This window comes from Corvus cornix, chromosome 5 (assembly GCF_000738735.6).
Source record: "Corvus cornix cornix isolate S_Up_H32 chromosome 5, ASM73873v5, whole genome shotgun sequence".
In the NCBI taxonomy this organism is placed as follows: Eukaryota; Metazoa; Chordata; class Aves; order Passeriformes; family Corvidae; genus Corvus; species Corvus cornix.
Window position 1 is genome coordinate 36,783,631 of NC_046335.1, and position 14,192 is coordinate 36,797,822.

Consider the following 14,192-nt stretch of genomic DNA (forward strand, 5'->3'; position numbering starts at 1 on the left):
GGGCCCAGTGGAGGGCGGTGTGCTGCTGTGCTGTGGCACTGACAGCTTCTGGCAAAATGCAAATTCCAGTGCACGTACGAAATTATCCTCAACAGGCTTGTATTTCCCATAAATCCAGTTTAATATGCCTCATCACCGAGGATTATTTATCATTTGTACTGCAGTGGCTTCTTAAAAAACACCTAGTTGTGAAGCTAGTCTTTGTCATACCATAGCAAAACATGCCAATGCAGAACGTTTTATCTCACAGTTGGAATCCAGGGCAACTTCCTCTCCCTCCACAGATTTAGGTTTGGCTTGTTTTACTACAGACCACGAAAGTGTGGGTAAAGTACTGAAAAAAATTTTTGATTTATTTAGATCAAATAATTTATCTATTGCTAGAATGTAAGTCAAGATTAATATGAACTTCAACAAGACTGAAATGGGTACTTCTGATATTGTTGGAGTCTATCCTTTCATGATAACAGTTTGCTTAACTTTAAATGAAAGCAAAGCAAAACCTAAGCCAAAGAAGGGAATTTACTTTAATCCTTTAACAACTGATATACATAAAGAAAAAACCAGATTTTCGGATCACCCACACTTAAAAAAACCCCCTAACTGCAGTGTGCGTGCATGAATACTTGCACACACAAAAAGTATAGAATGATTTTCAAACGAGTATTTCTTCTGCTCTGCTCTCTAGTGCCTCTTTACAATACATTAATTCCAGAAGCCATCACATTTTCCATTTGAGAAAGAGGCCCATTATTTTTCCAGCAGCACTGGGATCTTCAAAGCTCAGAATATGGAAATTATCATACATTGTTTTCACAGACCCCTTTTCCAGGTCTTACTTAACTGAATAAAAGTCCCATTATAAAAAGGAGGCATGGAAGAAATTCTTACCTGCCTACATTTCCCTAAGCACTGGAATTGTGAATCTAGCAGAGAGTTTAAAACAGTTAGCCTTTTAAGAAGGTTAATGAAATATTTTAAATGTTGCTTGAAAAGAAATGACAAAGTGTTCTGTTGGCTGCCAGAAAAAGAAAGGTCATTTTCAAGTCCCATAGAAATATCAAAACCACTTGCTTGTCTAGAAATCTGCCTTGGAGTAAGAAAGGATGTCCCCCAGAAATCTGTCTCAGAGTAATAAAATAGATTGCATCATTTCCTGATTTAAGAGAGGCTGATTCCTTAACAGTGCAACCATCTGTGAGGGAGAAGTTTGAAACGATTCCAATCCAAAGCACTGAAACACTTTCAGCATGTTAAAGGCTACAATCTCTCAGCCTTTATGTGAAAAACGATGGGCTGGAAAACTTTTAAGATACTTAGTGTCCAGAGCTGGGGCTTTCCGACTGGACTTGCAAATGGAAAATGCATTACCCAGAGCAACTAAGTGTCCTTAAAGGGATTAAGTTTTCTGATTTTCCCCTCTCTGTGTTCTTCATCCACAGCTAACTGTACTCTGGATGTCACTGATACCAAACACAAAACTAAAACTAGTGGTACACTGAGGAGCTCCTGATGAAAGCAAGCCTTAAAAATGCTGATTGCTTGCATGAAGCATGATACAAATCCAGATGCTAGTCCTTAACTTGCCTGATCTATGGAAAACAATGGAAGATTTCTGAGCTTTGCTGATGTTCACCAATTTAATTTCTCCCATACAGTAAATTGCCTGGAAGTGAAACACAAAACAAGTTCTCCTTCTAGTAAACTTGCTGAAAATTTTTATTTCAGCTGTCTAGCTACTGGAAATATTATTCTTGCACTCTGATCCTGCACAGAGAGACTACATATAAAACTGCCAAAGACCACTTCAGCATGTAGAAAACCCTCATTACAGAGCTCAGCAATTTTTGATTGCAGCAATACACTAGTGCAGTTGAGAAGGGCATTTTGTACCAGTGCTGTGAACCTCTTCACAAGAGGCTTTCTTGAATTTGATCTTATTAAAATCCAGCTGCCTATACTTGTTACTTGCATTCAAGTCACTGCTGCTTATTTTTGATGTGAGCTAATGAATGCAGTTCCATCACACTTTATTAGTCCCTCTCCTCAACAGACACCAGGGCTGTCCCAAGTAAAGCAAACTGTCACAGTTCACAATTGCACAAACCACACAGGCAAATTGATTCATATATATTTGTATACACGTCTCAAAAGACCTGTCATCTGTTGCCCTAAGCCACTGACTCATCAGCCTGAAATTACTTCTGTTCACATGGTCTCACAACAACATCTAATTACATCCCATGATGTCTTCAGCAGAGAAATTACTTCACTTTTCATGCATGTGATCAGTTGTTTTCTAAAAATGTGAATCACACTTACCATTGAAAATAAAATTTTTCTTACAGGCATTAACACAATTATTTTTTGAGGCTGTCGTAACACAGAGGGAGTGAATCATCTAAAATAAATTATTCAAACTGAATTTACAACCGTGGCCAAAAGTGGCAAATATTATTTATGTTAATCTTTTGCCATTATCTTTTCCTCTTAGTTTACAAAATCTAATCAACTGGCAACTTTAATGGCATAGTTCAGAACTCTATCATAAAACTGTTACACTCAAAAACTTCAGTTGCGTCCAAGTATAAAATCCTTATTCAAAATAGGTAAATAAAAAAAGCACAGTAAAAACAAACAAACAACCAACCTCCCCCCAACAAACCCCTCAACAACAACAACAAAAGCCACAACAGAATTGAAAAAGAAGTGACAGAATTGGCCTGGAAGGTTCCAGATGAAGACAAAACAGTGACAAAAGGCGAGCCAGCCCATTGGCAGAAGCTATAAGTTCATTTTCTTTAAAACAGGGAAACTCCATTATATGTAGCCAAGGAATCACTGGAGATATAAGGTCTGAGAAAAGGGGTGGAAATTGCCAAGGAAGGAAGCAGTTTAAAGACCTTTTCCTGTGTGGTGAATGAGCAGCTGCTAAAAGAAAATAATTAGTATCTGTACTCCATCAACAATGAAGTTCTCCAATAACAAGCAGGTAGAAAGAGAATCTTGGAAAACCCTCAAAGCCGAATGTCTGTGAATCTGCTTTTCAAAGAATTATGTTTGCCATACTAATGAGACCATCAATTCATCTGTTTTCCAAGTCTCCTTAAAACAGGATGCTGATGCTCAGGGAAAGCACAGCTGAAACAACCAGAATGTTTGACAGGCCCTTGTGTACAGGACCATGAAAGCTCAACATTTTGCAAGTGCCGATTTCCAATTTTGAGAGGAGGAACTGCTAACAACCATTGGTTGTTAGATGTACTGTGACCAATACAGGTGTCCAAGGAATCTGGGCTCCATTCAGTCAGGCTCCATCCAATCCCACAGTCAAGTCACTCTATCTATTGTCACATCTTGCTTTAATCTCTGGAGGGAGGATAACCATGTTATGTGTAATGCCGTAATAAAGAAAAACAGGGAGAAAAGTGAACCAGGGAGAACAAGAGAAATTCACTAAACAAACAGAGACAATAACTCTATTTAGAAACCAGGACAAATCCGTATTTGCTCTGATGTGACAGGATCCATAAAATCGTATGTGATATGCATTTTGTGTACTAAGTCCGTACTCCCTAGGTGTTACTACCCACTTGGTGGCCAGCCAAGCAGTTGCACAGTCAATGATACCAGAGGCTACTCTGGAATTCTGTCCTTAGATATAAGGCAAGATGAAAAGGAAATGTATGCATTTGCTTTTTAAACAAACACCCAGTTTGGAAAACACTCTTCCTTCTCATCTCCACCATAAAGCTACTTGGTATGATTTTACACTGGAGCACCGATTTTGAGATGTGACTTTTGTCAGCTGCTGGTCAGATACACAGCAATGTAGCCAGCAAACTTTACACCAGGAGCCACTCAATTTCCGAAATACCAAAGGCCAAACTGCAATTCAAAGCTGTATGAGACCCTGAGGTGAAAGCACCTATCAAAAATGAAAATAAACTGGAAGTAGAAAAACAGTGAGAAGGTAAGAACTGAAGTAAGAAAGACAACTGAAATGGGAAAAAATATGTTTTCATTTTCATCTGTTCCCTGTCACATGTTTTGAAAGCTTTGATTCACTAGAAAACACAAAGCCACCTAAGATGCTGCTGTTACAAGTTTTGAATGCCACAATATAAGAAGGATACAAAACTGTTAGAGAGCTTCCAAAGGAGGGCTACAAAGATGGTGAAGGGTCTGGAGGGGACGCCATATGAGGAGTGGCTGAGGTCACTTGGTCTGTTCAGCCTGGAGGAGACTGAGGGGAGACCTCATTGCAGGCTACAGCTTCCTTGTGAGAGGAAGAGGAGGGGCAGACACTGATCTCCTCTCTGGTGACCAGTGACAGAACCCGAGGGAACAGCACAGAGCTGTGTCAGGGGAGATTTATGTTGGATATTAGGAAAAGGTTCTTCACCCACAGGGTGGTTGGGCAGGCTCCTCAGAGAGGTGGTCACAGCTACAAATCTGTCAAATTTCAAGAAGTGTTTGGACAACCCTCTCAGGCACATGGTGTGACTCTTGGGGATAGTCCTGTGCAGGGACAGGAGTTGAACTTCAATGACTCTTGTGGAGCCCTTTGACTCAGGATACTCTATGATTCTGTAATTCTATGAATTTAGAAGGCTGGGATGTTCTTAGTCATCTAATACACTGATACTAGCCATTCTGTACTTTTTCAGTGTAAGGAAGGAAAATCAAGCTTATTAGGTTCTCACTTGGGTGAGATTTTTCATTGCTTCTCGTGGCCTGCCCTGTAACATCAGTTGAATTTATCTACTCTTTTTTTTTTTTTTTTGTGTATATTCTGCTGCCGAGGTATGGAAGGGACCTTAGGCTGGTTTGGAGAACCCATTTAGAGCTAATGTTGGTAGATTTCTTGATTAAGTTAGTATTTCTTTAAAATAAAAGAAAGCAAAATAATATGGCTCCCATATGACCTATGGCTGGAATGGCAAACAATGCAGGATATCCAGCCAGTAGGATAACAGGGGCAAAGCTTTCAGTGTACTACAGGTGATCATATAACAAGAAAAACATTTGAGAAAAGTAACCCTTGAAGAGCAGAAGCAATTACGACCATTGCAGGTATACATGCAAAGATACATACACACCTGATATACATTTACTCACAGTTCTGATGCCAATTGTGAAGCCCACTCTCACCTTGCACATATGGTCCTGTTTCAGGGTGTTCTCGAACTCGAAGTGTGTAAGGCTTCTTTCGGTCTGACTGTTTTAACAAGTCTCGGACACGCTCATTATAGATTTCAAGAAAACTGAAAAGAAAGTAAAAGGAAAGTTACATGCACTCAGTCAAAAACAAACCAAAATGAGAAACATACTTATATATTTATACAATATATAAATACATATATATTTAGACAATCTAACCAACTCTTACGTAGATTTTTCACACTAGTGGGCTCAAATCCCCAGATTTCCAAACATAATGCTTTATTAGATGCAAGGCAACAATGAATAAGACTGGAATGTAAATGAATAAGACCGGAATGTAGGATTATGGCTCAAATTTAGGAGTTAAACAAAGGAAGTTAATTTTCACTGCATTCTTATTTCAGCTGTTTATACAAAGGTGAACAGACAGCATCCAAAGAACAGTACTTAGATGGAAAACTAAACCCAATACTTTCTCATAATTCCTCCGTGTTTTCCCCCTTCCTCCAAAACTACTATCATCTAAGGAAACAGAAACAAAATAAACTAGTCTTTACTTTGTTTAATCACAGGAATACATTGTTAAAAGTTTTCATATTGTTGTCCAAAACAGTGACACACTTACCTGACCTTTACCCTGCATGATGCTGTCTGGTCTGTGTAATCATCCTTCCTTGAAAAGAGGCCCTTCACAAACCAAAAGTTTATGTAAATTTAAAATACATTAAGAAAAGCTAACTGCTTAAACAAATGCAAGTGAAGAAAAAAAAATACCTCACATATACGAGGTGTCAGCCCAATGGATGCCTTCAAATAATAAACAGAAAAAAAATTAAATAATGTATTTCCTAACACTTGCAAAAACTTTTAAACAAAAGCTAAGTTATAAGTCACAGACAGAATCACAGTGCAGAAATGACTGTATGACGGATTACAACACAAAGTATAGCCATGGAATGTAGTTCAGAACAGCATGGCTATTTATACCAAAAGTAATTTTAGAGCAATGTACACAGCATTGGTGAGAAGCTTAGAGGCTTGGGTTAAATTCAAAAGCTGTTTGATGTAAAGGTACTGGACATGTCTAGGTCAGAGGTGTTGCAGTCTAGATGAAGCCAGGCCAACACTGAAACTAGCTTGATTGGTCATAAATATTTTTGGTTTCTCCTTATTCTAGTTCTATTTCTTCATGCTATGGCATCAGAGAGGAGCCTTGGAACAGCTTTATATTCTAGATTTATAAATTTTGTCTCTCAGAGAGAACAGGATATGGGGCTGCTAACAATACCCACACTAGGTGGTTTAAATTTTGCCCAAACCGTCTACACAGCACTGAAGTACAGCGTGATTTTGTGTGATGAACCCTTCTTAAGATATGATTGCTAACACTTCAGTGACTGCAGTGCCAACACACCCTGGGAAAGACACCAGGGCTTAGGTGGATTCTGCTTGCTGAATAGCATGAAAGGCTTTTTTTAGAAGGCACCCTTGAAATGGAGTTAAGAGAAGAAAATCCAGGTTCATCAAGTGGACCACCATGGAGAAAAGTTCAGTTTATACCAAACACTGGAACACTGTATCACAGTGAATATGTGTTATTAAAGATCAGAACAAAGCAGTATTGCACTGGAGAAAGAAATTATTTTTTAAGCAAGAAATCACTTAGAAACACAATATCCAGAAATTTCCTTGAAAATAACGATAACTTCAAGTCGTGGCCATTCTGAATTGCTAAGATATTTTCAAAATAGGGTAATACAAATATCCTAGTTTGCCATCTATTAACCCAAATTTTAACAATTCTTCAGGCTTTCATGGCATAAAGCTTGATTTCACATAAAATTAATAGACAGTCTGGTAATAATGTAACTAAATCCTACTAAATATTGTTGATGTATATTGAGAAAATAAAATTTTAAAAATCCAAACTCCTGTCAAAAGAACAAACTATGTTAGAACAGGCCTCTTATCTTTGGGGTTTAAACACATTTTGTCCTTATTTCACCTTAAAAATTGAATCCCATGGATGTAGAAAATACTGGTCCACTTAAGCAAACTATTTTGGGTTTTTTTTTCCTTTTTAGCAGCATGTTTCACCAACAGCTAAGAATATTCATGGATAAAAATCGAATTGCCTTGTGTTGCAGCAAAACACCGGAAATCATCAACTTACTCCATCAATCTGAGTAGCAAGACTAAAATGCACTTTAGGTGATGGCTGGTAGACAATCTTAAAATGTAACAGCTTCTGTAAACTCCATGCAAATGCACGTCAAAACTGGAAGTATTACTTTCCACAGGTCAAATATTCTAAGCAAATAATCAAGCCTGTTACAAAACTATTACTGTGAATTGTATCCAGTTTTATTTGTGAAAATAACTTAATTTCAGCATAGTTCAGACTGCCAAAATACCCCATAGGAATGAGTACTTTGTATTATCTTGAGCTACAGTTTCTAGAACCCAGAACTATTCCGGCGTATTGATTTTTTTTTTTTTTGTCCTCTAACTTTGTGATAAGATTCATACGTAGCAAGAAGAAGATTACCTAATAATAAATATTTAAATTACACCATGCTTTCTAGTATTTTTACCTGATACTCTGTTTTTCATCTAAATGTACAAGCTCTCATTTTATACATTTAAATACCAAGCAAAACATGTACAAGCATTCTGCTCAACAAGCATCACACCACAGTTTAAAAATAAAGCGATGTTTTTGCTAGATATCCTGCCCTCAACCCTAAGTTTAAAATGAATGGTGTAACTCACAGGTGTTCCCATCATTGTGTATGTTTTTCCTGAACCTGTCTGTCCATATGCAAAGAGGCAGATGTTGTATCCTTTAAATGCACCAGACAACACAGAAGTGCCAAGGTCCTGGAACACCTGAAAAGACCAAGAGAAATAAAACAGTCCATGAACAATATGTCTCCCTGTAAACACACTGCATTACTTGCAGATCTTGCTCCTTTAATAACTCCATGGGAACAAGGATCTCCACATTTGTCTTCCCAATTTCTCAGACTCAATGTTAAGTGCTCAGCACTCATTGTTAGAGCTTCCTTAAGACACTGGTATGCCAAGCATAGTGCTGACAAGGAGCAGTAGTGTCTAAATGCTTCCCTGCCTGCTATCTCTTGTTTCATATTCAGACTATGTGAATTCTTGAGGATCTTCCCTACCCCAAGGTTTTACAGTTCTCATCATAAATTTGACAGAAAGGCATGATCAAGGCTCTTTAATGCAATGACATTAGTTTGGCATTGAAAATACAGGTCAGAAGCACAGCAAAGTCTAACCTGCATGCAGGTTTCACTCAAGCAGTATTTCTATCTGACCCACGTGGTCAGTAAGTGACACCACTAAAGGCTTCATGCTTTATCTTCTCTTCACACCAAACACACAGGGACATGCCTTTTTCTGCTCATGGTATTACAGGGCCAGGACCTGTTACCACCAATGAGTATCAGCCTCTCAGGACTTCCAAAGCTTGCACTAGTCCTACTGTGGCTCCTAAAGTTGGGCCAACACCACCAAACTACCCATACAGCAAGATCTGAAGAGTCATTCCTTCTACTTTCCCTGCTCCTTTTTGTTTGGATCCACAGGTGACCCACATTGAGACCACGTTTTCAGGACATCAAAGCCTTGCCCCAGACCAGCTGAAAGGACACCTAGTAATGTTTGCCAGGAAGTGTATTGTGGATCAAAAGGTTCCAGTGGGTAGGCTGCCAACCCCTCTGCATACTTTGGCCTTGCAAAAGAGATGGTACAAGCATTAATGCTTTTGCTGTTAACACAGAAAGCTGGCTAGTATATAGGGACAGATGCACACGATTTCAGTGTTTCACTGCTGAGAAATCTCATCCACTGCCAGGTCAATTGCTTCTCCAATGGACAGATAAATGTACTAAAAATGATACAAAAACAAATAGTAAAAAAACAAACAAAAATTCATAGCTATTACTTTACCTAAACCGCTCAGAAAACAGATTGAAAATCCTCTCCCGAGACTTTAATTTTTAGATCATATTTCAACTCAAACTAGGACAAGATACTAATTTCCAGCTGAAGAATCAAAATCATTCCTATTTGGCAAAATTTGACTACCCTGTCTGTATTTGTAAGGGTATGTGGCATGTCAGAGCATCTGCTTCACTAGGATTATCAGCTCAAGAAACTTTTCCATTCAAAGCATATAAAGACAGCCATGAATAAAACAGAGGGATTCAAATGTAATAGACAAGGGATTAAAAAAAAAGATAGATACAAACTCTCCAGTCATTACTGGAGGCCATTAAAAAACTGAAGTGGAGCTTCATAGCCAACAAGCTGGGGGGAAAAAATGAAACAGGAGAACTTGGGATATTTGAGTGGGGTCTGCAGGGCTGTGTAAAACTCATCAAGGAATGTTTAAGGTGAGGAGTATTAAGGTATGGAATATTAACTGAGAGCAGAGTTCAAGCTGACAGTCAAGGGATTCAGGGGCAGGGGTGCTTCTGAGCACACACACATTTGCTTGTGAGCAGCAAGCTGGCGTATCAGGCAAGTAGAAACCCTGCACAGAGGTTAAAAGGGCTCAGGGTCCGGGCAAAGTTATTCTCATGTGAATTCTCCCGTGAACACTGAACTTTCCCTCAGTAGAAGCACCACTAGGATCTCTTCCCTACCTGGCTAGCATGTAAAACTTGCAGGACATCTCTAAGACAGGACACTTAAGCTGAAAGGAGAAAGTTCCTCCTGTGTGAGCACCTCAATGCAATCAGTAGCTGCAAACATGAGGGGCAGGAGGAATGAATCTGACCTAAATTCAAGATGGCAAGAACTAGATCTGAAGATTGACAGGACTGGAGTCAAGCAGTATAAAGGACTAAGAAATTACAGGATTAATTATCTTAAAGTAAGGGGAGCAAGGCAATACTGTGCCCATTTCAGAATATCAACATTGAATAAATTCAGGAATTTTGCATGGCTCATTGTACTGAAACCAGCTGGATGCCTCCATATCAATTCAGAAACCCATACTTCACATGGGATAAATGCAGCCTAGAGAATTATCTAGATTCTGTGATAGTCTCCTCATTAAGAGCTGTCCTCCTTTCTGAAGGTTCACAGATCTTTCAGAGTTACTAACTGAGCTAAATATAATAAAATGAAATCTTCACACAGGGCAAGCTTTCAGGATAGCAACACTAATCAATGTAATCTGGACACTGAAGCTGGTATTTTAGAACAGCATTTTACTTCTAGCTTTGTTGTTGAAACTTTTGTATGACATTGTGCAACTCATTTAACATTTTCATGGTTCAATCTTCCTATAGATAAATTAGGAATAATGCTATCCATTAGTAGAAAATCGTGGGATGTTCTCACCAGTGTTCATAAAACTCCTTGTGATTTTAGAACACCTATGGCAATTTAACCCAACTGTGCAAATTATTGGGCACGCCCTCTCTCCAAGAGTACCTTGGACTCTCTGAAAGAAGAGCCTCTAACTTCAAAGTCTCAGTTAAAGCTGTTACATTTACTCTGTATTAAATACACATGGCTATTCAGACATTTTAATTCAAATATGTTTCAAATCAGACCTTTTTGGATTAGGCCTTGAGAGAAGACATACAATACAAGCAAAACTGGATACTCTGAAAACAGTGACATAACCCTAGGATGGTAATGCATCAGCATTTCAAAAAATTATTTACTGAACTGCTATTAAAAGCTGATTTGTACTGCTTTGTTTTTGTTCTTTCTGGTAAATTACTCTTTCTCCTTTTGTGAGGATAAATTACAATTAATTTAATTGAATATAGTCTCAATTTAGTCATAAAAGTCTCTGTTTTAGTGTACTGCAGAAAAAATGGAGAAGTGAAGCACTGCAATGAATTTATTACTTGTTTAAAAATGAAGGAGAGTAATTGAAATCAAAGCTTTTTCTAATATCAGAGGCATTAGTCCAAATACCCATCAGCAATAACAGTTGCAGATTATACAAAAAGACCTCTAATTAATCATTCTGGGCATATGTACTAACATATTTCATGATATAACAGATTAAATCACAGATTTTGTTGATCATGAGGTGTGGGTGGCAGGAAAAAGAAGATTCTTCTGGGATTCTTCCAAGTCTCACATTTGAAATGAAACTTCAGGAAGATGAGGTTTTTCAAAGAACATGGGTTGGATACGGCATCCTGCAGGGAACACACCACTTGGCTGAGACAACGATGTCTTCCCTGCATGGCTGCTCTGCGTGATTGGCACTGTTCACTTTGCTCCATGCAAGAATGAGTCTTTCAACAAAGCCCCAACTGGCTTTGCCGTGTCCTTTCCCTGCACTTGCCCAGCTGTATGTGGCCCATATCCCATGGTGATCTGTGAAATATTCTACAATTTATTACTTGTCAACGGTGCTAATAGTGGAAAAAGTTATGAGAGAGCATTAAGAAAACTGTCCAATCATCACCATCGAGTTAATACTATTTAGAACTGAAGACCAGAAAGACTGACTATTTATTTTCTTTGAAATAAGATGTGTTACAGGTTAAATGAACGTGCCACTGTGCAAATAACCTCTCAAACTTGTTTCAAAATCAAAAATCATAAAGTATAAACTGAAGTCAGCATGGAACACAAAGTAAATCCACACCAAGAAATTGCAGTTAGTATCAGGTCACCCTGACAAGAAAATCAGGATTTATTACTCAATTCAAAAGAAAACAAAATTCGATAAAACAGAACAAACTGAGATATGATTTTGGGTTGCTTTTTCAAGAGAGCTTGAGAATTTTAACCTTTTTACATAGACCATTTAAAAAATGATATATCAAGAATATTAATTGGAAATGCACCTTGTCTTACCAAAAGATAAAAAAATTGGAGGAGTTGAGGAGATTTCAGAGAAGGATACCACCTGTCCAAAGAAACAGTGATAACCAAGTGACAGAAGACATTTCTTCCCCCCATTGCATGAACCTTTAAAAAGTGAGTTTCACAATACTAAAATAATAAAACTCTTCTGTTTTAAAAATTGGAAACATATTTTGTAATTAGGTTAGTGGGTAATAAGCATAACGATCTTTTTCACTACCAGGAGATTTATAAGAGGCAAGCAGTAATCTGTCCTGATCCTTTCCCATTTGGATAGCACCATCAGAAATCTTCTCTCAGCTCTCCTTTGCTAGATTAAAAGTCAAAATCTATAGTGGGTTTTTTACATCTTTCTTAAATAATGAATTTTCAAGATACTGAAAAATACCTTATTTATTAGCCTGAGATTATATCACATTTTATCACATTAGACCTGCATGTCTGTGTATAAATATGCATTAGCAGACAGATGACTATATTTTGTTCTACTGCTAGGAAGTAAAATATGGCATGGAACATATCCAGTTACTTACCATAAGTGAAAGAATTTTCAGGGTTTTTTTACAAACAGTAATGATTTGGGACTTTAGTTTACACTGAAATTTTTGCTTGGATGTTAAAAAGCATGAAGCCTTTTGTTTTCAAATTCTTCTTTTTAAAAACGCTTATTTGTTTTTGAAACAAAAGTTTTAGCATATTCTATTTCTCCCAATTGCCTGTGCATATCATGAAGACTTTCTTTCTTTTATATTCTTTGACTTCTCAGTTATTATAAAACCAATGGCCTGTGGATAATCCCTTGAATCTATAATCTCTCCGTGACACACACACAGACACAAGTGTGTTGACTGTCAGATTTTCTTTTGTTCCTCCAAAAGGTTGGAGATAATTAAACTCTTCTCTAATGCATGAGATTCAAACTAATGCTACTGACTTTATAACATGAGGCTCAGTTAGTATCAGTACCTTTGACTTTTCTTTGAATTACTATGCACTGAACAGATGCACAACTAGGACTGCTGATGACAACAAACACATATTTTACATTTTAAGTGGAATGGGCTCTCTTTATTCTCTGATTGTGTCCCTCTTAGACTAATAAATGCTTTAATTTTGAAGATAATGGGGTCATTCTGTTAGAAATGAAGGTTCAGCAATATAAATTTCCTGAGCATAAAACTTTCCTTTCTTAATCTAATCAGAACCTGTATTGCAAGAAGAAAGAAAAAGCAATTGTTTTAAATGACAGCAAATTGTTTGTTATGCCTTGGGGCTTAATAATTTGGGAAACTGAATGTTTTTGCAAGTCACTCAAGCCAAGTCTCAGAGTCACCTGAAAAAAAAAAGTCCAGTAAACTTCCAGGGACAGCATGTAATGCCAAGTTTGCAAATGTAAAGGATCAATATTAATAAATAAGCATTTTCTGGCACTTGGGGCTTTTTTTCCCTAAGTAATTTCTGGAAAATAATACTTGCATTTTGCTTTGAGAACAATGAACAAACAAGGACCAACTCTGACTGAAGCAGAGGGAAAGGGAGGAGAAAGCAGAAGGAGGAAGATACAACTTTTAGGAACAACAAGAGAATAGAATAGTTTATCATTCTTATTTGTACAGTACCTATTTTCTTTTTTGCCAGTGTCTGAAGTGGTCAATGTATAACAGTAATACTAGGAAACTAAACCAAGCTTAGGAACCTCAGAAATTTCAACAGAGTTTATTTGGTAAAGGCAAAAAACCTCAGGAATAAAGAAAGGAGTTTTGAATAAATAAAATTGCTACTTGTTACAGGCATAGTCCACAAGCATCAACATTGACAACTCACTAGAAGCAATTCAGTTCTACCGTAAAACATTAAGCTAAAGTTAGAATACTAAGGTAAATTCCCACAGCTAATAACCAGGACCAAAATCAAAAGACAGTTATTTTCTTGCACAGCACAGTTTAAAAACAGCCTTTAAAATACCGCAGTTTAATGAAAGTGGAAAAGATGAAACTGAAGCAAGACACACAGCGAACAGCTACTTTTCAACATAGAACCAACAAATGACTTTATAAATGTTGTAAAAACTCAGTGGCCTGACTTCCATTAAAGATTTGCCATGCAAACAAAACAGAAAACTTCCTCATCAGTAAATAGAAAGCTCCAGAATATCA

The 14,192-nt window shown here is 37.5% G+C and overlaps 1 protein-coding gene across 2 annotated transcripts in view; it reads right to left on the reverse strand.

The window, feature by feature from the left end:
• The window catches only part of STARD9 (StAR related lipid transfer domain containing 9), a 101,517-nt gene that overhangs the window by 52,264 nt on the left and 35,061 nt on the right, over positions 1-14,192 (reverse strand). For both annotated transcript variants that reach the window (XM_039552106.1, XM_039552105.1), the window contains exons 4-7: positions 7,939-8,055; positions 5,941-5,973; positions 5,792-5,853; positions 5,155-5,267 (exon numbers count right to left, since the gene is read on the reverse strand). In XM_039552106.1, coding sequence (XP_039408040.1) covers positions 5,155-5,267; positions 5,792-5,853; positions 5,941-5,973; positions 7,939-8,055 — 325 coding nt within the window. The remainder of the gene's footprint in view (positions 1-5,154; positions 5,268-5,791; positions 5,854-5,940; positions 5,974-7,938; positions 8,056-14,192) is intronic.